At 48.6% G+C, this 26317-nt stretch overlaps 1 protein-coding gene across 3 annotated transcripts in view; it reads right to left on the bottom strand.

Annotated features, from left to right (window-relative positions):
* The window catches only part of Nod2 (nucleotide binding oligomerization domain containing 2), a 35669-nt gene extending 12262 nt beyond the window's left edge, over positions 1-23407 (bottom strand). Inside the window, exons 1-6 of one of the 3 annotated variants that reach the window (XM_042693435.1) lie at positions 23371-23407; positions 17189-17655; positions 9823-9928; positions 6136-7948; positions 1382-1465; positions 1064-1147 (exon numbers count right to left, since the gene is read on the bottom strand). In XM_042693435.1, coding sequence (XP_042549369.1) covers positions 1064-1147; positions 1382-1465; positions 6136-7948; positions 9823-9928; positions 17189-17647 — 2546 coding nt within the window. In that variant the 5' untranslated portion in view covers positions 17648-17655; positions 23371-23407. Of the gene's footprint in view, positions 1-1063; positions 1148-1381; positions 1466-6135; positions 7949-9822; positions 9929-17188; positions 17656-19829; positions 19921-23370 lie in introns of those variants that run through there. The other 2 variants (XM_042693436.1, XM_042693434.1) reach the window with 2 other exon arrangements.
* Between the last annotated feature and the right edge of the window lie 2910 nt (positions 23408-26317).

Genomic DNA, 26317 nt, shown 5'->3' with positions numbered 1-26317 from the left:
AACTGAGGCCTCCAATTCTGAATCCACCACCCTTATGACCCTCACAGCTCTCCCTGGTTGGACAGGCCAGGTGAGTCTCAGGGAGCAAGTGATAGTGAAAGAGCAGACTCTTTTGTACATAATGGAACCTTGGCCTGGGACTCTGCAGCCTTGGATGAGCCTGAGCTATGTGGCCAATTTAAACATGACAGCTCCCCAAACCCAGTCCAGCATCTGAGAAGAACAAATAGAAATGATTCAGTTACTGCATTACAAATCTCTGTGAGAGACAGGGGGAAATGGAGGGGAGATGGGAAAGGAATTGAAAGAAGAATAGGAAGAAGAAGAAGAAGAAGAAGAAGAAGAAGAAGAAGAAGAAGAAGAAGAAGAAGAAGAAGAAGAAGAAGAAGAAGAAGAAGAAGAAGAAGAAGAGGAAGAGGAGGAGGAGGAGGAGGAGGAGGAGGAGGAGGAGGAGGAGGAGGAGGAGGAGGAGGAGGAGGAGGAGGAGGAGGAGGAGGAAGAGGAGGAGGAGGAGGGGAGGAGTGGAGGGGAGGAGGAGGAGAGCAAAGGAAGGAAGATGAAGAGAAGTGAGGGGAAGGGAGGGAAGGGGAGGAGTGGGGAGAGGAGGTCTCAGAGGGACTAGCTGGGAGGCATTTAAGGGCATCTGGTAGGATAGAGACTCTAGTGAGACCAGCAGGTTCTGGAGCAGAACAGCAGACTTCTGGAATAGAAGTGCAAACCTTGTCTATTCCGCATGGTAAAAGGAGCTTGGGAGAGCATCCCAGCAATTGAATGCCACAGCTGTGGTGGTAAATGACTACTAGGCCTCCCACAGCAGGACATATTCAGTGTTCATCAGTAACCCAGACAGCCTGACATTCATAGCCACGGGAAGGCCTAGAAACTCCTTTTTTGCCTTAGAGCTAAAGTTCTAGCAGGCAGGAAATCTTGATGCTCAGGAAATCCACCTCAAAGCTAGAGAGTCCTACATGTAGTCAGGGATCACAAGCCAAGCAAGGCAGACCTCAGTGGAGACCAGATGACACTGATTCCTCTGTGGGGATTGGGGAAACCCAGAGCTCACCTCAATGCCAAGAAGTTCTGTTTGGATGCAAGGAGCCTGGCCAGGGAACCCGCACAGCCATCAGTCAACTTGTTGTTGAACAAACTGTTAAATTTCAGAAGAGAGAGGATATGGTGACAAGGCATGTGGCCAGGGAGGACAGATACCCATGAGTGTCGATTCTCTCTTCCATGCTGTCCTCCCAGGAGCCACCCTACCCCCTCTAGCCAGGCAATACTGTAGCCCAGTTCATTACCCACTCAGTTGGCCCAGCAACACAGCAAAAAAAATTAGACTTGAGGACACCGGACCCAGTGTCCACAGCTCAGGCCTACTTACGCTAATTTCTGTAGCTGTTCACAGTGAAGAGCATGTTCAATGAGCTGGCAGATGCCTCGGTCTGAGATATTGTTATCTCGTAAACTAAAAACATAAACAACCAAATAAATAAATAAATAAATAAACAAGACAGCAGAAATTTGATTAAAAATAAGTGCTAGCCTCTCTGCTTCTGGAAATGATCACAAGGTCAGGATAACCCCAGAAAGGAAGGAGATGGTCAGTATCTCTGGGCTAGGAAGCTGATCATGTAGAGGACAGTCCAAAGAGTGGGGGACCTAGAACTTTGAAGAACACTGGATTACATTTCAGGCCCTGTTCCCATCTGTGCTAAAGGCAACGATCATCACAGCAGTCTCACAAAGGATCCAAAGATATGGCCCATGGGGGAGATGCATCTGGAACCAAGTAGGCCACCACTGGGATACCTGTCATCACCATTTTCTAGCAAGTAGTAGATGGTAGACCAGTTAGATGAGAGTGACCAAAACTTTGGGAGCATACATGTAGTTGTGGTTAGCTGGGCCCTACTGGCTTTCACTGCTGCAGGCTACATCCTGCAGAGCAACCCCTTCCAACAAGCCTCCAGGGGGCACCATTTCCAAATCTCACCTGGTCAACTAAAAGTTTTTCATATATAGATATAGATAGATAGATAGATAATTTGCCAGGCTCCTTCCCAATACTGGTGATTCCATACCTGTAGACATATTCCAGACTCAGGAATCTGTTTAACTGCATGCACATGACTCTTTATCTTCAGGCACTTGGGAGGCATTAAGTGGTCAGCCATCAGCTGACCATTGGCAGGCCATTTACTATGTGCTGGTCCCTCTAACCACAAGATGGCATTGCCACCTGCACTGGGCTGTGTACGTAGCTAGATGCTCCCAGAGCATCTAGCACATGGTCAGAGTATTCATGGACACTCACAGGCATAGTGCATTTGATATTCCTGACCTAGGCACTTCCCTAGATACTTCTCAACAGTAATATTATGTAATCCTCACCATAGCCCATGTAGGAGGTGCTACTATAACGTGAAGAAACTGAGACTGAAACAGGTAAAGTAACTTGGCTGAAGTGCCTCAGCACCAACAGGGTTGAGCCCAGGTAGTATGGCTGCGAATCTCAGCCTTAACCAGAGCACCATGCAGTCACCGTATCACCTTTCGGGGGCCCTCATGATCCATGGTTTGCAGATTGCAGGTTATATGACTTGTTCAGGGGTCATAAAACCAATTTTGAAAGTCATGAGCAGTATTTTAAAGCTGAAATAGAAGACAGAAGAAGAGAGTAGAGCATATCCAAGTTAATTAGGGAAATCATTCACTAAGCTTTGTTTCAATCCCACACACCATGTGTCTGGTCCTCTGACTTGCTGTCTCTTGCTCTCTCTCACTGTAAGTGACAGTGGAAACTTCGAAACCTATCATCCTAAAGGCAGAGAGCCAGGTCTAAGGAGACCTGCATAGGGGCACTTTGCATTTGTCGTTTTATAGAGGTTGAGGATTTTGGTTGGCATGGAAACATGGAGTGGGAGCAATGTAGCCTGGCACTGTGGGGGAGGAGCCCATCCTCCTCCCTCCTCCCTCTTTCAATCTCTATGTGTGTGTGTGTTTGTGTGTGTACATGTGTTTGTGCATGTGTCTGTGTGCTGCCTGTTTCATTTATCTCACACACACACACACACACACACACACAAAATGCCCACAGCAACCTCATGGTTGTGCACAAAATAAAGAGCAGGAGAACTCAGTCAAGGACAAACTGTTGTGTCAGTCAGCTTTTGTAACAAAATACCTAAGACAATTAATTTGTAAAAAGAAAAGGTTCATTTTGGAGATTCCAGTCCATGGTCCATAGATCCAATTGCTTTGGGACGTATGGTAAGGCACATATCACCGTGGAAGTGTCTGAAGAAATAGCCTGCATCCTAAGGCCAAGATGAGAAGGAAGAGGCCTGGATCTCATGATTCCTTTCAAGGGCATGCTTCCAATAACCTAAAGACTTACCCCAGGTCCTACTCCCAATGATGCTACCCTGGAGATCAAGTCTTTATCTCATGGACCTTCATGGGATGCTATACAAACCATAGAAATGAGAATGGGAAAACCAAGCTGATTCCTTTAGAATACTTGTTCTCACAGTGAGAACTAGAATCAATACCTATACTAGAATCAACAGCAACTCTGTCAGCCTGGACCACTAAATCTACTGAACAGGAATTCCTGAGAGAAGTCCCCAGAATGGTTGCATATTGCAGTCAAAGTTCCAGGCTAGAAACAGGCTGGCTTCCCTCTGATGTATAGCTTCAGTAGTAATGTGCCAGCCTCAAACAAGAAAACCTAGTGAGAACATAAAGCCCCAAGTTCAAGGCCCCATACTGGCATGTACAAGTGTGTGCACACCACACCCCTACCCCACCCCCACCCCCGACACCCACAGACTAAGGGCCCAATGCAAAGAAAATACACATTCAATTTCCATCCGAATAGCTTCAACACAGACCGAAGCAAGGTAAAACCTTACTTCCCAAGAGAATGAACCAGTAAGCTGACCTCCATTTTCCATTTGCCTGTCCAGATCTATACTTCCCCCCTCTCTCCACACTCCCCCTCTCTCCATGCTTGCTCTCTCTCCTGGACTTTGATCCTAAGAAGCTGCTGCCTGTTTCCCTTCCAAAACAATAGCAAGCAGCCTGCTCCCTCCCCACGTAGTTCAGTGAACTTCAGGATCTGTCAGGTGCCCAGAGCCTGAAGGGAGAGAGAGAACCAGGCTTTCTTCCCCTAGATGCCACCATCTCAGGCTGCAGGAGCCAAGGCAGTCCTCTCCAGGCTTCCACTCAGCTAGTAAGTGCTCCCCATCCCCCTACTCCTCAGGCCACTTCTACCTGGCAGGAACGCCAGGGCCCTGGGCCCTTCCTCTGAGTCCTTCCTAACTCGTGGCCTCATATCTGTAGGCAGTCAGTCCCTTTCATGGACTCTCCCCAGTTTAAGTGTCATCTATTTCCTTCAAGACCCCAGTAAAGACATTCACATTTCTATTATATACTAACCACATATAGGAACTATGCATATTTAACACCATATTGTCATAAACTTATGACATCAATGTTAGTGTTACCAAGGCCACTGCACCATTTCAGGTAGATCTCCATGTGCCTGTTTCATGCTGCTTGGTCACAGAGAAGATCTACCATTTAATACATTCAAGCCTTTCCTTTGCTCAAGGCCAATCAAGGTTATCTGGAAAGCCTCAAGAGACTGTGAATAGGTGTGTGTGTGTGTATTCGCACACATGCACCTGACAGTCCTAGGGCTTGAACTCAGAACTCAGGCTAGTGCTTTAACTATTTGAGCGAGAGCTCCATTTCCAGCTTTTTGGTGGTTAAGTGGAGATTAGAGTGTCACAGGCATTCTTGCCTGGGCTGACTTTGAATCATGATTCTCAAATCTCAGCTTCCTGAGTAGCTAGGATTACAGGCGTGAGCCCCCAGCATCTGGCAGCTGTGAATAGATTTTTAACTGTCATCTATAACTTCCCCTTTCTAACAGGTCTAGATAGGCAGCAGGACATCCCCTCCCAAAGTCTGGAAAGGAAGTTGGGGGGCTGATGCTAGTCAACAAATATCCTCTGTTCTCACTTGCTTCAAGGTGTGGGAAAACACCCACATGTTCAAAGACCCAGGTAATTCAAAGAGCAAACCCTCACATTTCCATCCTAGGGGCAGAAAGCATGGGAAATGGTAAAAGGGAGGCTACTTTCTATCTCCTAAGTTCTAGGGGAGGAGGGAGTTGGTCATGAGGCTTGAACTCAGGATCTGGGTGCTGTCCCTGAACATGTTTGCTCAAAACTAACACTCTACCACTTGAGCCGCAGCTTCACCTTCAGCTCTTGAGTGGTCAATTGAAGATATGAGTCTCATGGGGACTTTTCTGCCTGGGCTGACTTTGATCCATGATCCTCAAATCTCAGCCTCCTGAGTAGCTGGGATTACAGGCATGAGCAATTGGCACCCAGCTCTGGTTGGGATTTTAAAGACTGATGGGGCATAAGTCATCTCTGATGACTCTCAAGATCTCTGAGACCTCAAGATTTTTCTAGAGCTGTTGAAGTGCATCCATAGACAGGTTCCCTGCCAGGACCAGGCCTTCAGAATCAGAAAGAGAGTTTATAAACCCACACTTGAGCCAGGTGCTGGTGGCTCACGCCTGTAATCCTAGCTACTCAGGAGGCTGAGATATGAGTATCAGAGTTTAAAGCCAGCCTGGGCAGAAAAGTCCATGAGGCTCTTATCTCCAATCAACTGCTCAGAAAAAGCTGAAAGTGGCTTAACTGGTCGAGTGCTAGCCTTGCTCAAAAGAAGCTTGGGAACAGTGCCCAGGACCTGGGTTCAATCCCCAGGACTTGCAAAAACTAAAAGTAAATTTAAAAATAAACAACCCACATTTGCCATTTCCTGTGTGACTCAGGACAAGTTATTTCATTTCTCTGAGCCTCAACTCAAGGATGATAGGGCTAATAACATCTCTGCTGACAGCCCAGAGATATGTTCATTCTGGAAAGTATAGTACAGAGCCTAGCACACAGGACATTCAAAGAACGCTACACTGGCTATCACTATCTTATATGGAGACTAAGAATAGGAGGGCAGTGGTTGGCAGAGCTGGAGTTTCCAGACTTCTGATCCCAACTGGCTTTGATCGTGGCCTTTCCCATAAGCCTGGGCAACAATACCCAGAACACTCACTAGAGAGCTTTGCAGACACTGAGACAGGGCAACAACTGTTCCACACCAATGTCTCCCACAGAATTATGGTCCAGCTGCAGGGCTATGGGCCGCCGGAGGTGCCGTAGCACAAAGGCCAGGGCAGTGCACTCAGCTGGACCCACACTGCAAAATGTCAACTTGAGATGCCCGATGTCCAGCCCACGCACAGCCTCCCGTGCCAGCTGCTCCTCCTGCATCTCATATAGGCTCCTGATGAGCCAGACAAACCCAGGCATGGCATGCATGCTCTTGGCCTCACCAGGCACTGCTGGCGGGATGGAATGGAAATGCTTGCGGAGGCTTCGAGCCAGACACTGGCGGGCACAGGCATGGCACCGGAGCAGGGCCTTCTCAGATGCCTGACACTGGGCCAATAGGGCCCGGTGCTCCTGGGACAACAGGCCTGCAAGGAAGGCTGCTGTGATGTGCAGGTTGTGAGGCTCGGCCTTCTTCAGCAGAGCCAACTCGCTGTCTTCCTTGTTCCTGGAGCTCTGGACACACAGCCTGAGCCGCACTCTAGCCGGTGGTAAGCTGCCTGTCTGGTGGCAACTGAAGAGATGTTTAAATGAAGCTGCTGGAGTGTCAGCACTAAGCACCAAGTAGAAGGCTGCAAAGAAACACTGGAAAGTAATGTGCAGGAATTCCAGAGGTGCTGCACTCCTTGGCACACTTTGGGCATGCACCAGGAAGCCAAGGGAAATGTCTTCAGAATCTACCTGTGCTGCCTGGAGCTCCTGGGCTGAGAACACATAGCGGCACATGGCTAGACCCCAGAGAGCCAGGCGGCCCAGGTGCATCAGGGTGGGGAGCCGGCCTTGAAGGAGGCCTGGGCCCAGGCCATGGGAGGCGGAGTCTGGCAGGGAGGCATGCAGCAGGAAATGCTGCAGGATCAAAAGGTACATGTCTGTGGTGGTCCTTGGGGACCCCCCTTTACGCAACAGCAGTTCCTGGTGGCACTTGGACACCATCCAGGAGAAGACAGGGAGGTGGCACAGGCCATGCAGGGCTGAGGTAGACTGTAGCAGCTGGATGAGGTGGTCCGCCACGCCAGGCTCACGGTGATGTTTCCTTAGGTACAGCCTGATGGCTTCTTCTGAGAAGCCCCTAATTTGGTACTCGGTGCGCACAAACTTCCTGAGCAGGGCTGACACTGCATCTGGACGGCTGGTTAGGACCTTGCGGGCATTCTTCAGCAGATTGCCCTGCAGAAGGTTGAAAAGCAGAATCTGAACTGATGCGGGATCATGTGGAGAGCAGTGACGCTCTTGGTCTGTGAATCTGAACTTGAACTCATCAAAACCATCAAAGGTCAACAGGACACGGTGAGGTTGGTCAAGCAGAAACTGGAAGATATCCTGTTGGCCAGCATCAGGCCAACAGCAGTGTTCAAAGAGTAGTGTTCTTAAGGATAGTGGTTTGGCCACGCACTGCAGCTGCCGGCAGCTGAATGGGAAGACAAAGAGAAATTCCTGGAAGTCTTGCCCTGTAGCCCAGAGCAGATGCAGCCGCTGCAGGAGAGTGCTCTTGCCACTGCCTGCCTCACCCACCACAAGCACAGTGTCTGCATCTTCATTAAGGTAGCTGTGGGTGCTGAAGAGCTCCTCCAGGCCTAAGGTGGCAGGGCTCTTCTGTGATGGTCCAGTCATGCCCACCTCTGTTCTGATCTCCAGGATATTCTCTGTGTATACATCCTCCAGGCAAAGATTCTCTGCCCCATCGTAAGTACTGAGAAAGCGAGACTGAGCAGACACTGTAGTCCTCAGCTTGGATATGTATTTCTGACACTCAGCAGCTGCAAGACAGAAGAGCTGAATGAATGGAGACAGAGGACAAGATGGAACCTGGTCAATCGGGGTGGGCTACCTGGGGGAATGGCATGCTACTGCTGGGCAGAGAGGAGCCTGTGGCCATCTGACCCTGGCTCCTTCACTGATATAGCTGTTGGCTTTGAGAACACACACAGAATCTTCCCAAGCCTTGATTTCCTTCCCATTGGTTGAGGAAAAGAAGTAGTCAAAGCCATGTGCCAGTGACTCATGCTTATAATCCTAGCTACTCAGGAGGCTGAGATCTGAGGACTGCAGTTCAAAGCCAACCCGGACAGGAAAGTCGATGAGATTCTATCTCCAATTAACCAGCCTTGAGTGAAAAAGCTAAGGGACAGTCCAGGCCATGAGTTAGAGCCCCAGTACTAGTGTGTGGAAACCAGTTCATGCATGTTTCAGTTCTCCTTTCAAGAAAACAGGGAAGTGTTGACCCAGAGTCCCAGACTGGGACTTCAGCATGGTGGTTGAGCCCATTTGTTTTCAACTCAGAGGCCACCAGGGACTTCCCACACAGAGAGCTCTCCACTCACTGTAGGACTGGCAGAGCCATGCAAAACAGGTATTCTGCAGCCATGTGTTTTCTTTTATGGGACAGAGTCTTGTTATGTTGTCAAATTGACCTCCTTAGCCAAGCAATCCCCAAGTAGCTAGGGCTACAGGCATGTGTCACCACAGCCAGGGTAGGGCACCTCTCTTGCTCCCAGAGCTGGTGATATTGCCCCTCCTCCCCCTGCTGGATATCCAGCATCCGAAGACACAGATTGTCCTTTTCAAACCCTGACTTCTAGTACAAGTCTACAGCCATTACTAATAGTAATATCCTTAAAAAATTCATTAAAAAAAAAAATATGTTGTCACCGTTAGAAGTATATTTTGGCTTGGCCCATGGCATTGTGTTGCAATGCCTCTGTAGATATCTATGCTTAATGATATCATCAGCAAATGTTCACCAAGGACTGTGTCAGGCACTGTGCACCAATACCTATATCCTGTTCTTGGATAAGATGGCCCACATTGAGCGCCACTCCCAGGGCTCCAGCCATCCAGCCCACAGGCTTGCTTGATGCCCAGAGGGCAGGACCCAGGGTAAGTCCATCACCACATCAGGCCCATAGTTAAGGGGCTCCAGCACCTATGAACTTCCCCTTCAGTGGTGTGGGAACAAGACTCAAAAAAGTGCCATGTTTGCATCTAGTGTTAGCAAGTGCCAATTTCTTCTTCCAAGAGACAAACAGTATAGGTGGGGGATGTCAGACCTATCTTCCCATACTTCACCATTCAAACTGTCTGCCCAGTTTCCATGTCCGTAAGGTGGGAACAACCCCTACTTCTCAGGGCAGAGAATGTGGTAAAGCACCCAGCAGAATAGAATGCCTGGTGTGCCCCAGTTCTGCTAACCAAGTCTCATCAGCTCTTCAGATGGGCTGTGACCAGGGACACACAGTCCACTTGGTTCTTGAGTTTCTGATCATGAGTTGCTTAACTTCAGAGATCAAGAGATTCCAACCCTGACTCCTCAGTATATCTGTATCTTTAAGGTACAGCTGATGAGAACTTAATAGTAAGGAGCACAGGTGGCGAATGTTCTTCCTGTGGAGGATTCAGGGATCAGCAACCATGCAGGTAGGGAGAGCTGACATGAATGCTTCCGTCCTCATGGTCCACACAGCAGCCTAATGAGCCAGGTGGCTGTGTTAACCTTATAAGGAGGAAATGGAGTCTCAGGGAGGTTTATGCAGTCATCTATGGAACTCTATGCTGGTGTGTGCTTTGCTCTTTAATTACAAATCTGTGTGGACTTCCTTTCCTTCTGTATTAACAGAGAGGAACACCTACATACCCTCAAAAGGCAGGGACCGTGGGATTGGTAACTCCTGAACATGTTCCAGAAGGAAAGCAGCCAATCCATTTGCCTTCACTGCAGCAAGATCTAGTAGCCTTCTTGCCTATGGGAAAAGCAAAGGCCACAGTTAATTCAGAAAGGCTGGTGGAGTGGTACAGGAGCGCTCCCCACAAGTACAGCCAGAGCCTCCCTAAACCTGAAAAGCCGAAATCCAAAAGGCTCCAAAATCCAAAACCATGGGTCCAAAAGCATAAAATTCAAAGCCGTGAAACTTAAGTTTCATGTACAGAATTATTTGAAATCTTGCATAAAATTACCTTCAGTCTGTTTGCATAAGATGTATAGGAAACATAAATTAATTTTGTTTAAACTTGTAATAAGATGTTCATTAGGGGCTGGGAAGGTGGCTCAGTGGTAGAGCGCTTGCCTTGCATGCATGAGGCCCTGGGTTCGATTCCTCAGCACCACATAAGCAAAAAGAAAAAAGCACTGTGGCTCAAGTGGTAGAGCACTAGCCTTGAGCTCAAGAGCTGTGGGACAGAGCCCAGGCCCAGAGTTCAAGTCCCATGACTGGACCCCCCCCCCCCCAAAAGCTGTTCATTACAATATGCACATATTCTAAACTTTGAAGGAAAAAAATCTGAAACACTTGTGGTCCAAGGATTTAGTATAAAGGACATTTAATCTGTACTACAATACCTTAACATCTCTCTCCATCACAATAAAAAGCCAGAAAACCAAGCAACGAAACACCTGAGTTAAAGGCAGCTGATAGTATTGGATAATGAAATGAGCACACTTCTAAACTGATTCTCTCTCAAAACCCACCAAAGAGTGGGTAAAAAGTAAGATGAAGGCTGGGTGCTGGTGACTTATACCTATAATCCTAGCTGTTTATAGGCTGAGAGCTAATGAAGGTTCAATGCCAGACCTGGAAGGCAAGTCTACAAGACTCTTATCTCCAATTAACTACCGAAAAGATAGACATGGAACTGTGGCTCAAGTGGTCAATTGCCAGCCTTGAGCAAAAAGGCTAAAAGACAGTATCCAGGCCCTGAGTTCAAGCCCCAGTATACACACACACACACACACACACACACACACACACACACACACACACACACACACACACACACATACACACACCACTGAAAGAGAAAGAGAGAGAGAGAGAGAACAAAATGAGAGAAATAATGAGCATATAAACCTGCAACCTGCAAGGATAGTAGAAATAACTCTGGAAGCTGAAAGTCACACGGGAAAGAAGCAGCTATCCCAAGACTCAGGGGCCTGAATACTTGAACAAGGTCTCTGCTCTGCTCACACCACATCTTCATCTCAAAACTAAACTGCTCCCCTCACTCTAGGCCTCACACACTTGTTTCAGAAGTCTCCTCCTCCCCCACCCCCACCCAAGTCTGCTGACACTATAGCCTTCCTCATCCCAGCTAATGCCTCTCCATCTTTTCAGCAGCTCAGCCCAGAGTTCTTGAGTCATCCTTGAAGCTCTACCTCTGCAATACAGAGCAAATCCCACTGGCTTCACATACCAAGTACAACCAGAACTGCTCTGTCCAATTTGAAACAGACTGCAAACTATGAGCGGGTGGCTCACACTTGTAATCCTAACTTCTCAAGAGGTTGAGATGTGAAGATCACAGTTTGAGCAGACCAACCTGTGAGGCTCTTACCTCCAATTAACCAGCAAAAATCTGAAAGTGGAGCTGTGATTCAAATGATAAGAGCACCAGCCTTGAGCAAAAAAAGCCAAGCAATACTATAGAACCCTAAGTTCAAGCCCCAGTACTGCACATACATACACACAAGTGTGCTCATGCACACACACACACACACACACACACACACATACACAATGGACTTAATCCTATATTCTATTTAACTAAAGATATTGTCAATTCAATATGGAATCAATATAAAGTGAGCAAGATACGTTACATTCATTCTTGGGAGTTAAGAAACAGCTGGTGTATGTGATGTTCTCCCCAGGGCTCTACAACCACGCATGGTTGGCCAGCGTACACATATACTTGATGTAGCGACAGGGCTCTGCCACGGCTAACCCCCTGCTCTGCCTCCAGCCATCATCACAGCACCAGGAAAACTGCTGCCTCCCCATCTCCCTGCTGGGTGCCTGCCCCCATGGTCTAGTCGCAGCATCACAGCCCAAACGTAATCCTTCCAAATAGGTCAGACCACCCTGTTATAAATGCCCCAGTGTGTCCTCATTTCTTCAGAGTCAAAGGTCAAATCCAGTAGTAAACTTTAAGGCCCCAAACTGACAAAATCCCCATTACATTTATGACATCAACTCCTCTTCCTCTTCCCCTCACTCCCTCTACTCAGCATAGCTTTCTGTTCCTAAATAGACTGAGCATGCTCTTCCCTACTTCTGCGCCTTTGTGCAGCTGCCCTGCCCTGCCCCCCCCCCCCCCCCCCCAGCCCACAGCTCTTCTCCTTCAGGTCTTTTCATAAATCTATCTTCTGGATGAAATAATTCTCATGATTCTATTCAAAATTGGGTCACTGCACTGGGTACCAGTGGCTCATGCCTATAATCCTAGGCACTCAGGAAGCCAATATCCAGAGGGCTGCCATTGGAAGACAGCCCAGGCAGAAGTCTACAAGACTACATCCACAAAACAAAACAAAACCAGCAAAAAACGAGTTTGTAGTCATGGCTCAAGTAGTAGAGAAGCAGCTGAGCAAAGAATGACACCACAATTCAGAAAGAAAATAGTGCCCAACTCAAAATTTTCCACAAGTTTTAAACATGCTCTGAAATTTCAACTGTGGTCAGGCACTGGTGGTACATACCTGTAATCTTAGCAACTCAGGAGGCTGAGTAGGATCTCAGAATCCTACTGAGGCTGATCTGAGAATCGTGGTTCAAAGCCAGCCCAGGCAGAAAAATTCATGAGATTCATATCTTCAATTAATGAGCAAACAGCTGGAAGTGGAGCACCAGCCTTGAGTGAAAATGCTAAGGAGATGGCATCTAGGCCCTGAGCTTATGGCACCAAGAAGGAAAGGAAGGAAAAAAAGGAAGGAAGGAAGGAAGAAAGAAAGAGGGAGGGAGGGAAGGGTGGAAGGGGAAGGAGAGAGGGTGAAAGAAAGAAAAGAAAGAGAGAGGGAGGGAGGGAGAGTATGGAAAGGAGGGAGGAAGACAGAGAGAAAGAGCAAAAGAAGGAAATTTCAATTCTCATACTCAGTGTAAAAACTAAGTAGTGGAAATATGATCAGAAGAAATGGAGTGAGCCAGCACAGAGTAAGACTACAAAGGCAAATATCTGGATGGTGGCTGATGCTACAAGTCGAGAGCCAGGATGGGGAAGAGTCTGGACTGAGAAAATGAGACAAGTTAGTGCCAAAATGCCCAGGTAAGCCTGGCCCTAATCCTTATTCATATTTGACTTTGTTTCACCTTGTACTAACACCATTCATCTGTCCCATGCACTTCACCACACAAAGCTTACCCTTCATCTGTCCCTGGGAGCTAGGATAGCTTTGAGTTGTCTTCCTGCAGAGCATACAGAGCAGCCCACTTCCTTTGACAGCACTCCAACTGGACATCCAGCATCTGGCTTGCACCAGCACCGCCAGGTCCTCTAAATTTCCCCAAATTTATTTACATCGTTGGCCACATCCCCAAGGCCCTGCTGAACTTCCCTGACCAGGGAGCCTAGGAAGGATATTTCTCTTTTCTTACACAAAGTACATTTGGCTTGCTGCCCTTTTTATTTTTTTCAAAAGAAAGCAATGCTTTGTTTGGGAACTGATTGTAAAAGCTATGAAAACCAAAGAAGATGAGCCCAAGACAGGTCAATGTGGCAACATGAAGAGACATGAGCATTTGATTTCTGCACCTAAGCAATGGGAATTGCACAAATGAAATGAATCCTCTATAGCCCTAAGACATTTCCTAGCTTTAAAATGTTCAATCTAAAGCCAAGCACTGGTGGCTCATGCCTGTCAGCTACTCAGAAGGCTGAGATCTGAGGACAGCAATACAAAGCCAACTATGGAAGGCAAATCCAAGAGATTCTTACCTCTAATTAACCAGCAAAAAGCTGGAATTGGAGGAGTGGCTCAAGTGGTAGAGTGCTAACCTTGAGCAAAACAGCTTAGGGACAGTGCCCAGGCCCTGAGTTCAAGCCCCAGTACCAGCACACACACACACACACACACATACACACACACACACATTTTTAAGTTAAGCTTGGCAGCAGTAGCACAAACCAATAATCAGGAGGCTGATATCTAAGGAGAGAGATTAGAAACCAGTCCAGGCAGGTAAGTCCCTGAGACTCTGACCTCTAATTAACCACCAAAAAGCCAGAAGTGGAGTTGTAGCTCAAACTTTGAGTGAAAAAGCTCAGGGACAGCAACCAGACCCTCAGTTAAAAAAAAAAAAAAAAAACAACACCTCAGTACCAAATACACACACACACACACACACACACACACACACAGAGCTACTGTAACAGGCAAAGGCATCTCAGGGCATAGTCTGACACCTCAGCCCTAGCAGCAGCAATAACAGCTGTCTGAGCTTCACAGACAGCTGGTATCACAGCTGGTGTTACCAGCCCACGTTCCCTAACAGCTGTTAACAGAGCAAGCTCTTGCATTTGACAACAGAGGGAAGTTCACCTGCTTTGGAGAAAAGCAGGCCTGCATTCAAATCTTTGCTAGCCTCTTTCCAGAGGGATGAAAAGGGCATGCTAATCACTGTTCACAAACAGTATGGCCATACTACATTGTTGGAAGGATGTAGTGTGGCTTAAATGAAACAATACAGGGAAGGGTTGGGTACAGTGCCTGGCACCCAGAGGCACTCCTGCAGTGAACAGTAGCTACAGCTTTCTACGGGTTTGGGTCTTTAACCTGTATTTGCTTCAGTCCCTAGCCTGCAATCAGTGAGAGTCACCTCTATATAGGAAATTGAAAGGGTGACGGGGGGGGGGGGGGGGGGGGGGTGACAATGCCACAAATGTCCCTTACACTGTATCAGAAAGGCAGCCACTGAGAGAAGACCAGTAAATCAGAGATAACAGAATTCCAGAGCTTGAAAAAGGTTTACAACCAAAGCTTAAATCTCAGGCATTACCGTCCCTTTGTCACCTTCTAAACCTGAGTCCACTGTTCCTTCCACTCACCCAGTTCAGCCCCGGCCTTTAAAGTTGGCTTTTGCTGAGTTCTTTCTTAGCTCATTAAAATTCAGCTTCTCTTTCCTAATCTAAGCATTTTAGGCTATAAATTTCCCTCTATGTTCTGCTTTAACTTCATCCTATAGATTTTGATCAAGTAATATTATCCATTTTGATTTGATTCTAAATATTTTCCGATACCCATTCTGATTTTTTTCTTTCACCCATGAATTGTCCCATTTTCTTTTTCTCACCAATCCAGAAAGATCTTGTATTCATGCCATATCCTCTGGGCCCTAAGGATCTCAGCCACCTTCTCCAAATACTCAGACAATCCAGTCAGAACATACTGAGAGCACTCAGCCAAAGCTAAGACAAGACACAACACTGTAAGCTCTTGAGGGGGCTGATTCTGTCCTTACCACAGATCACAAAACACTCCAAGGATCAGGGCACATCTCTGGGCCACACCTCTAATCCTAGCTACCCAGGAAACTGACACCTGGAACACTGAGGTTTCAAGCCAGCCCAGTCAGAAAAGTCAAGAGACTCCAGACTGGAGTCTGGCTCAACTGCTAGAAGTCTAGTCATAAGCAAGAAAGCCAAGTGAGAGGCTAAGACCTTGAGTTCAAGCACCGGTACTAGCACACATACAAACATACACAGAGACACACCAAGGTAAGTACAATAAGTAATATGTCTTTTGCATCTCCTTGGAGTGAACCAGATCCAAGGAATTTGTGCTGGGAATATAATTGTGGATTTCATATGCACTACCTGGAAAGAACAAGACAGAGGTACTTAGTTTATGAATCTCAATTTAGGTTTACCTAGACTTGAACCTCTCTCTCTCTCTCTCTCTCTCTCTCGCTCACACACACACACACACACTCACACATATACATGAATTATACCCATATGTATATATTTTAAGACACAAAAAGAAAAACTAGACCATCCCCCAACTCAGCCCACCTACTATTCCACTATCACCAGAATTCACTTGATAAACCCTCATTTATTGCATCAACAAGTATTTATTGAGTACCTACCATAGGTAGAGCACTTTAAACACACCTACTAGACCTTGGGGCCACGACTGAATGAATGAGCAAATGAATGAGGAGTGAAAGAGTCGAGGTGGTGGGGGAAACACCAGCCCCACCCTTCCCTGCTCTCGTCCTGATGACGTCCCTGCTTCTGCATTTCCCAGTCTACAGAGTGGAATGTTAGTGACTGTTTCCATCTGACTAAGAAGCACTGTGTAAAGGAAAATAAAATGGAGTTTCAAAAATACCCAACAGACTCTTTTCTGTCCCTGTAGTCTCTGTAGAACCACTGTATTATCAAGGGTGGGCTTATTCCAACTCTGAATGACTCATCTAATAAAATTTTATATCAGAACCCCTAGGTATTCATTTCAACTACATTAGAATTCAGTGTGCTATATCTTTCAGTACAGATTTAACATAATGAAATGCTATCTATCCTCTGCTGAGCTGTTTATTTAAAACAAAGCAATAAGCCAGGTGCCTGTGTGGCTCACTCCTATAATCCTAACTACTCAAGAGGCTTAAAATCGGGAGGGTTGTGGTTCAAAGCCAGCCCAGGCAGACAAATAAGAGAGACTCTTATCTCCAACTAACCAGCAAAAAGCCAGAAGCAGAGGTATGGCTCAAGTGGCACAGCACCATTCTTAAACAGACAAGGGGTGTGAGAGTAAGTACCAACAAACAAAACAAAACACCACAATATTATTTGTACCATAAAATGTACAAATAGAGAATGCTGCTCATTCAGAGCAGAAATAACAGCCACCTGGGGGGATGTTTCTAGGGAGTTCCCCCAGGTATTAGCTCATTGGGTTCTCCCTCAAACCTCAAACACTAGGCCCTGTATGACCACTGCCAGGGTTTTGCAGAAGGAGACTGGGACGGGAGGGTAAGGATGGGGAGTTCTGTAGAGAAGGCTGACGTCACATATACATCACTCCGGCTGCAGAGCCCCAGCCCTGGATGGTCACACAGGTCTAAGACACCAGCAACCCAAAGCAACTCTGACTTCCCTGACTAATGGTTTAAGGGGAACTCCTCAGGTCAAGATACCCCCATAGGACTGACTTCCCTAGAACCATAGTCTTGGTGACTAAGTATCCATTTCCTGGAAATTCTGCTGAACAAACTAGAGGGTCTTACCCTCTGGGATAATGTAAAGACTGGCAGCCTGATTTCATCACACTCGTACTGGCTGAGGAAGCCACGTTCCTGTGCCAAGTCCAGCACGGCTTCCACGTGGCTGTAGAGTTTCCTGACAACAGCTGGCCGGTGACTCTGCAGGTCTTGGGCTGGCTGCCTTGAATGGGGGGACCAGCAGGCATGCACCTCAGGGCTGTGGCTGCTGGCCTGTGCTTCTTGGATAGCCGCGATGAGCTTCTCACAGCCCCAAGCACCCTTGCTCCAGACTGTGTCCAGCAGGCACCTAGCTGAGTGAGACAGAGGCTGGCCCAGGAGGCGGAGACTCTCGTAATCCTCCCAGGAGAGCACTTCCCAGGACAGCAGCCAGTCCAGGATGCACTCGAAGCCCTCCAGGGACCCTGAGACCAACAGCGCCACCAGCTGGCTTCTCTGTGATTGGAAATCTTCCCGTGAGCACATGTCACAACCTGGGAGAGAAATTAAATCAGCAATGTGTCTACTCAAGACTATACAATCCATGCTGCCCAGTGTGCATGCATGCAAACGAGCCCCTGAGGACAGAAACTGCCTCAAAATCTTTGCCCCAGGGTCTGAAGTGGCCAAATGTTATATCAACACCCCTAAGTCTCTTCTTTAACAAGTTTAGCAAGGTGCCGGTAGCATACACCTATAATGCTAGCTACTCAGAACACTGAGATCTGAGGATTAGGGTTCAAAGCTAGCCCAAGCAGAAAAGTCCATGAGAGCCTTTTTTATGCATGTACCAGTCCTGGGGCTTGAACTCAGGGCCTAGGCACTGCTGCTGAGCTTTTTGGCTCAAGGCTAGAGCTCCAGCACTTGAGACACAGCTCCACTTCGGACTTTGTGGTAGTTAAATGGAGAGCATAATCTCAAGACTTTCCTGCCCAGGCTGGCTTTGAACTGTGATCTTCAGAACTCAGCTTCCTGAGTAGCTAGGATTAAGGGCATGAGCCACCAGAACCCAGCTCTTTGAGACTCTGATTTCCAATTAACCAGCAAAAAGCCAGAAGTGGAGGTGTGGCTCAAGTGGTCAGCGCCACCCTTCGGTGAAAAAGCCAAGCAAGAGTACCCAGGCCCTGAATTCAAGCCACAGTACTGCTACAAAGAGAAGGAAGAAAGAAGACGGGAGGAGGGGGAGAGGGAGGGGGAGGGGGAGGGGGAGGGAGGGGGAGGGGGAGGGGGGAGGAGGAGAGGGGGGGAGGGGGAGGGGGAGGAGGAGGAGGAGGAGGAGGAGGAGGAGGAGGAGGAGGAGGAGGAGGAGGAGGAGGAAGTTGTTGTTTAGAAAGGCCAGGCGAATAGGAGGAGTAAGAGCTGCCAAGGAATCGCCATTCATTCTCCAAAGCGGAGCAGGCAGTGCTGTTGGCTGTGTCCCACACAGTTTCAGTAATGACTAATAGCCATGAAACCCCAGTGAGGTACCGAGCATTGTCCCAGGGACTTTCCTGTATGAAATCACTTACCTCCCAGCCTCTAAGAAGTGGGTGCTGTGACCAGCCCCACTGTACAGAGGAAGAAACTTGGGACCCACGGGCAAGAGACTTGTATAGCTTGCCACACCCTGGGGAGGCAGAGCTGGAATCTGAATGCAAGCAGTGTGACCCCAGGATGCCCTCAAGTACCATATCCCTGGGCTCTTCATGGAGATCCAAGCCCCACTCCTCATGCGTGTGCCCAACAGGGAAGCTCTATAGTGCAGAATCTTTCCTGCAGTAAAGACCCCACCCAAAGGAAATGGCAGATCATGGCATCAGCTTACTGGCATCAGCACCACACACACACACACACACACACACAGACCTGCCATGAGGCCCTCACTTCCTCCTACACAGCCCCCACCACAATGTCCACACACTGCCACTGTCATCAGTGGCAGGCTCTGGGCTATATCCCAGTCTCTAGATGCTGGGACTTGGAGGGAAGGTGACCCACACCTCCCAGAGCTTCAGATTCTGGGAGGGTCCCTTACCAAGAAAATCTCAGCAGGGTCTGGGGACCAGGGCTGGTGTTGTGCCCTGAGAAAACTAACATGAAAAGTACTGGCACCAAGGCAGAAGATGACCATGGGTTTCCTCCAATACGTCGGGGACATTCCCAGATGCCCAGAGCAGATGCCAAATGGCCTGGGGCTTGCGTCTTTTCAGTGGGCTGTCTTTGTTCCTCTCGGAGCAACCAGAGTCCTCATCCTAAGCTGCACAGGCCACACTCATACTCTGTGGAATGTTCCTGAATCCCAACCTACAAAGGGAGATCAGGGGCTGGGACATCCTGTGACCATCCTGGGACAGCCCAAGGAAGCAAAAGGAGAAATCTATAAATCAGAATGCTACCAAGCATGGGCTGGCCAGAGAGGAAAATTGAGACAGCAAGGTGAACTGTGCACCTGGCCCTGGTGCAGGGGGCACTGGAGACTGGGTGCTAAAAGAATGTTTCCTGGTGGGGTAGCGGGGAGAACAAGGGGAACCCAAGCCCCCAAATCCTGAAGAAAATAATCACCTACCCTCTGAAAATGCCCAGAAAGAGGAAGCCTGGGCCCCAGGCCTGGTGAGCATGCATGTATACAACCAGGAAATTCTTTGAAGAAGACAGGAGTGATACAGAGGTGAAGTGCAGTTCCCCTTACCTACAGAATCCCACGCAGAGACATCTGCTGTTTTCTTCTCCTGCCACAGCCTGGCCCACCAACCCTAGAGGGCTGGAGTGCTACCAGACTTCTATGGGTGAGTCTGAAGTAGAGACAGCAAAGCCCAGTGGTGCTAGACTGGCTGTTATGAATCTGTCACAGCCCCACCTTAGGGAACTCCCAAAAGGATGAACCCCGGAAGCCAGAGCTTGCCAGCTGGTCAGCCAGCCAGAATGCAGTAACTCTTGGCAATTCTAGGTCTTTCAGATGCAGACCCTGGTGACATAATTGCCCCCACATTCAGATGGGCTCATCCACAAAGAGACACAAACAGGGGCCTTTCCCATACACACCCAGGCTATGGCCAATGCTCCAACCACACACACACCCCAGCTGGTGACATGAGGATTCAGCAGGCACAGGAAGGGACAGGCCCAAGCCATGAGGCCTGGTGCTGTCCTCCCACCCAGCAGCTGGAAAGCCCCATCTGTGCAAGTCTTCTAGAAGCCTCGGAACAAGAGTGTCTATTCCCATGGACCAAGTTGGCCAGCTCCCATCTCAAAGCAGGGCCAGCATCACTCTCTCTCGTGAAAAGTAAGATCTGGCCTTGGTGCTGTCTTCACAATTATCCTGCTTCACTTAAAATTAGGAGAGGGGAAGAATAAAAAGAGATCAATGTTCTGCTCTCTTCTATTAGTAAAAATTTGTCCCTAAAAGGTGGCTCTTGAATGACCTTACTAGGTCATTCTTTCCATCTTCAGATTAAATATATTAGTCTAAGCAGAGTACTGGTTCATATGTCTGTAATCCCAGCCATTCAGAAAGCTGAGACCTGAGGATCAAAGTTCAAAGCCAGCCTGAGCAGGGAAGTCCGTGAAATGCTTTTCTCCAATGAACCAACAAAAAGCCAGAAGTGGATCTATGATTCAAGTGATAAAGCACGACTTGAAAGAGAAAAAAAACTCAGGGACAGCACTCAAGTCCCAGGACTGGCACGCGCACACACACACACACACACACACACACACACACACACACACACACACACACACACACACACACACACACACACACACCCATTGGTCTACTTTCATCAGCTTTTCTTCTCTACTTCAATTTTTATGACTTTGGAGTCACTATTGTTCTACCCAAGGTGGAGCCCCAGTAAAAACAGGGGTACCCTCTTGCTAAAACAAGAGAGTAAAGGGGTGACCCACAAACCCTCTCACCATTCTCAATCCACAGCTGTGCACTGACACCTCCTTGCTTCTGGAGACCAAGATGGTGGCCAGGCTGGCTTCCCTGCGGCATCTAGCCAGGGGCTGGGCTTGGCACTGAGGTCTCTGCCTCAGTCCCAGCTCCTGTGGACGGCAGAGGGGCCCAGGAAAGCTGCTGCTGCTGAGCTTTCTGGGTCGTAACCTGGGTCAGGTCTCTCAGAGCAATGGCTCTACCTGCCCTCCCAGGCTCTAAGCTGCTGCATGTGAGGAGACCAGTCCCAAGCACCAGTTCCCCCATGGAAAGAGCAAAGCCCTCTCTGGGCCCACCCTGTCAGCTCAGTGTCCAGGGGTGTGGAGCCCAAGGCCTCCCCACTTTCCTGCCAACTGGGACCTCACCAGTACCTCCCAGTGCTCAATCCTCGGCTCTCCCCTGCTGGCTCCACCAAAGGCATTTGTTGTAAATCCTCCTTCCTCCTCTCCCTTCTCCCTTCTCCCTCCTCATCCAGAACACCCATTCTTCCATTCCTCCCCATCTCCTTCCATTCCTCCCCATCTCACTCCAGGCTCTTTCTGTCCCTGCAGCCCCCAGACCTGAATGATCTCCCTCCTCTCCTCTCTTCACCTCTCTTCTCCCCTCTCCTCTTCCCTATACTCTTTTCCCCTCTCCTCTCCCTTCCCATCTCCTCTCCCCTTCCCTCCCAGCCCTTCTCTTCTCTTCTCTCTCCATCACTCATTCTTTCTGGAGTGAGCCTACTTGTTCTAGCATGAAACCCCAGCTCCACAGTGACAATGCCCAAACTTTACTGCCAGCTCCAGCCCCACTGAAACTTCTCCCCATTGTCCACTGGATGTAGCTGGGCTGTAGGTGCCTAGAGGCATCTGAAAGCAAGCAAGCACAGAGCAGAACTCTGATCTTCCCTTAAACTGCTGAGGTGATGGCAGCCCCAACTTCCAGGTGCTCTGGGCAAAAACCTCAGAGCCAATGGCTCTCCCCAAGCCCTATTGACACCCTAGAGCCAAAAGTTTGGATTTTGCACTCTCTCTACCCTTTTATGCCACAAAGCAAGTACCACAGCCTCTCCCTAGAATGACAGCAGCAGCTCCTCACTGGTCTTCTCTGCTGCCTTCTCCCTTTTGGGTCTGTTTTCAGCTCCTCAGTTTGATGAGCCTGCTTGGCCCTCCTATGGGAGAGCTGGGGACTCCATTCTCACAGCCTTCTGATGGCTCTCATATTACTCAGAGTAAAAACCAAACCCTAGATGGGAGGCCCTCCCCTCCCCCAAAGCTCTCCTTCCTGCATCCACTCTTCCGAATTCCCATCCATTCCTCACCATCCTGCTATAGCCATCCTGGCCGCATCTTTGGTTCAAGGACAAGCCAGGCTTGCCTGTCATCCCCCCCCCCCAGCCTCCATCCTGCTTCTGCCCCAGGGCCTTTGCATAGGCTCTATGCTTGGTGAACATATCACATGACTTGCCCTCATCTTCTTAAGATTCTGCTCAGGTGCTGTCTGTGAGAGGCCTTCCTGAATATACTGTATAATGGCAGCCCCCAATCCCAGCACCCTGGCCCCTTTCCCTGCTTTATTATCCTCCATCGCAGATGCCATGTATTTACGCATGTCACTGCCAGGAGCTACTTTCTGGACGCTACACCTCCCCACTCCACCCCCCATGAGGGCTGAGAACAAGTCTAATTTTTCAATTGTTATCTCCATTTCTCCACCCGGGACTTGAGAGAATGAAAGGATGGGATTTACTCTACACCGATCCCGGGAGACAAGAGGCAGAATCTTCAGGGCACAGAGGAGCCCATGAGGCAGAAGGCCACTTGCTAAGTGACACCTTCAGGTCTGTGCCGCAGGGGGCACATGGAGTGTGGGGACCGAGCCAAGGAGGAGGCCAGCCCCCTGCAGCAGGCTTCGGGGCAGGCAGTGAGGGCCTGTGCCGGCGGGGGTAGGCCTCGAACCTAGCACACTCAAGAGCAACGGATGAGGACGGAGACGCCTGAAGACTCACAGGGCAGATCACCCAGGCAGATCTCACCTCCCACGGGTGGAGATGGGGAAACTGAGGCTGGCAGCGGGGAAAAGCCCGGGGGTGGGAACGGCGCTCCCTGACCCCCCGGGTCTCCTCACTCTGGGGTGGGGGCCTGGCGTCCTGCAGGCCTGGCCACAGCCGCTCTGCACACCTCCAAGTCTGCTCACGCTCCACCCCTCCAGCCTGGGGACCAGCCCTTCCCCAGGCGCTGTAGGCCAGGGCAGCTCGGGAGCCAGGGGTCCCAGGGGCCGAGCTCCCGCGAAACTCCGGATCAGCGACACTCACCGTCCGCCCCGCGCCCGGATCCGGCCCCGGCCCAGGCCCTCGGGACTCTCACTGGCTGCCGGGTTCCGGTCCCGCCCCCGACGAGAGGCCACGCCCCCTGTAGGTGGCCCCGCCCCTATCGGGAGGCCCCGCCCTGCCCTGCTCAGGCGTTCCCTGTCGGTCTGGTGAACCAAGCGATGGCCACACCCCTGCCGGCCTCGGCCCATCCCCACCCCATCCGCCTGGCTGGCGCGTCCCGCTTCCCTGGAGAAGTGGACTAAGACAGAGGTGCAGGGAAGAGGCCAGACTGCCTCCTGCTTCAGTCTATGCATCCAGCCACTGTCCTGGATCAATCAGGAGGGAAAGTGAACAGGAACGAACCCCGTCCCGCCCTAACACGGGCGAGTACACAAACACACACACAAAGCCATGCTCCTGAAATTAAAAGCTAGGGCCAGCCGGGCGCCCGTGGCTCACGCCTGTAATCCTAGCTACTCAGGAGGCTGAGATCTGAGGATCGCGGTTCAAAGCCACCCCGGGCAGGAAAATCTGAGACTCTTATCTCTAACTACCAGAAAACCAGAAATGGCGCTGTGGCTCAAGTGGTAGAGCACTTGCCTTGAGCTGAAGAGCTCAGGGACAGCACCCAGGCCCAGAGTTCAACCCCCACCAAAAAAAAAAAAAAAAAAGCTAGGGCCTCTCTGAAGGACTGGCAAATCCTGTGAAACCTTAGAAGATATTTCTGGGCAGAGTAGCCAGGACATTTAAAGTTCCTGTTTTCCCAAGTTAATCCTTCCTATACTGAGCAGAGAAGTCTGCATTTAGTATTAACTGGGCCTGAATACTTGTTTCTTTACCTTGCTCTGCAACAACCTCTAACTAGAATAGAACAGCATAGATATGTTTCCATTCAATATATTTTATTTTATGGTTTCTGGTTCTTCCAAGCAAGTGACAGTTGCTTTCCATTTAAGAAGTCAATAAAACACAATCTGAGCTTCCTTTAAAAAATAATAATAATAATGGAGCAGAGCACCAATGGCTCATGCCTGTAGTCCTAGATATTCAGGAAGCTGAAATCTGAAGTCTGAGGTTCAAAGCCAGTCCAAGCAGGAAAGTTTGTAAGACTCTTATCTCCAATTAACCACCCAAAGACAGAAGTGGAGTTGGAAACTCAAGTGGTAGAGAGCAGCTTTACGTTAAAACAATAAATAAACAAATAAAAGCTCAGGGACAGTGCTCCAGGCCCTGAATTCAAGCCTCAGTGCTGGCAATAAATAAATAAATAAATAATGATGATGATGATGATAATAATAATAATAGAAAGTAGTAGAGCACAGGCCTGGAGTGGAAAAAGCCGAGTGAGAGCACAAAGCCTTGAATGCAAGCCCCAGTACCAGCACAAAATAGTAATGATAACAACAATAATAATGAAAATAACTGTCATTGACATATATTCTCCTGTGTCTGCCCTCACTATGTCCCCTCAGCTCATCCCACCCACACCTACAGGGAACTGGCAGGTTTGTTTTTGGTTCTGGTCTGTTGGGGTTTTTTTTGTTGTTGTTGTCTTTTGGTCAGTCATGGGGCTTGAACTCAGGGCCTGAGCACTGTCACTGCACTCTTTTACCAAAGGCTAGCGCTCTACAACTGTGAGCCACAGTGCCACTTCCAAACTGTCAATTTTTTATCCCTAACTTACAAATGAAGAAACTGAGGTGGTAAAAACATAATTAACCTGCCCATGTAATGAGAACAGGGCAAAGATTTTCCCTAAGTCCCTGGTCCCAAAGATCATGGTCTAAACACTTCCAGGTAAACACTCCATTTCCGTGGCGCCCAGCCAGCTGAGCGGGACCCTTGCTGCATTAAAAGGACACAAGATGTTAGTTAGAAAAGCTGATGCAGCATTGGATACTGGAAAACGCATCTTCTCACTCACTCCATATCTAACTAACCCTGGTATCATGTACCTTCATTTTCAAAATATGTCCAGGATACATTCACTTCTTACCAGAGCCACCACAACCACCTGATTCAAATCCCTTCCATCTCTGACCTGGGTTCTAGTCATTGCCTATGATTCCAGTGGCCAACTTTCTTCAAAACAGCAGCTGGAGTGAGTCCTCCTTTAAAAATCAAACTATGAGCCAGGGGCCAGGGCTAAGTTCAAATGTTGTATAGGAACCCTCATACCAAGTTCAAAAGCAGACAAAACTACATTGCAGTGAAAGAGCCAGGGTAGAAGCTGCCCATGGGAGGAGGTTGGGCTTAATAATGGCTGGGAGCAAGGACCAAAGAGACATCTGGGGTCCTGGTAACATTCTGGTTTGGGTCTGAATGGTATTGGCATGAATGTAAAACAGGTCAAGTTAAACACTTATAACATGTGTATTTTGCTTTGGCGTGTCTGTTAATTTTCAGTCAGAATTTACTTTAAAAAATGTTTTTCTAGTCCTGGGGCTTGAACTCAGGGCCCCTGGCTCTATCCTTGAGCCTCCCTGTGCTCAAGGCTAGTGTTCTACAACTTGAACCACAGTCCACTTCTGGTTTTTTCTGAGTAGTTTATTGGGGATAAGAGTCTCACAGACTTTCCTGCTCAAGCTGGCTTTGAACCATAATCCTTATATTTCAACCTCCTGAGTAGCTAGGATTACAGTTGTGAACCACCAACACCCGGCTTCAAAATTTACTTTTTTTTTTTTTAGTCAGTTGTGGGGCTTGAACTTGGGGTCTGGGCACTGTCCTTGAGCTCCTATTCAAAATTTACTTTTTAAAAAGGCTAGAATGTATGTTTATTAGCACAGATAGATGTCCATAAGATAAAGGTAAATTTTAGAAGTAGATTGTTTTCATAACAAATTCAAGAAAACAATTCAGGTGGTAGGGAAACTGGATGGGTCTGGATTCCTACCTCATGCCATACACAAAAATTCATCCAAAATGGATCCAAGACTTAAATGCAAGT

This window comes from Dipodomys spectabilis, unplaced genomic scaffold (genome assembly GCF_019054845.1).
Source record: "Dipodomys spectabilis isolate Male_0828 unplaced genomic scaffold, ASM1905484v1 ptg000165l, whole genome shotgun sequence".
Taxonomy (NCBI): Eukaryota; Metazoa; Chordata; class Mammalia; order Rodentia; family Heteromyidae; genus Dipodomys; species Dipodomys spectabilis.
Note: the sequence above shows the minus strand (reverse complement) of the source record. Positions and strands in the feature narration are given on the sequence as shown.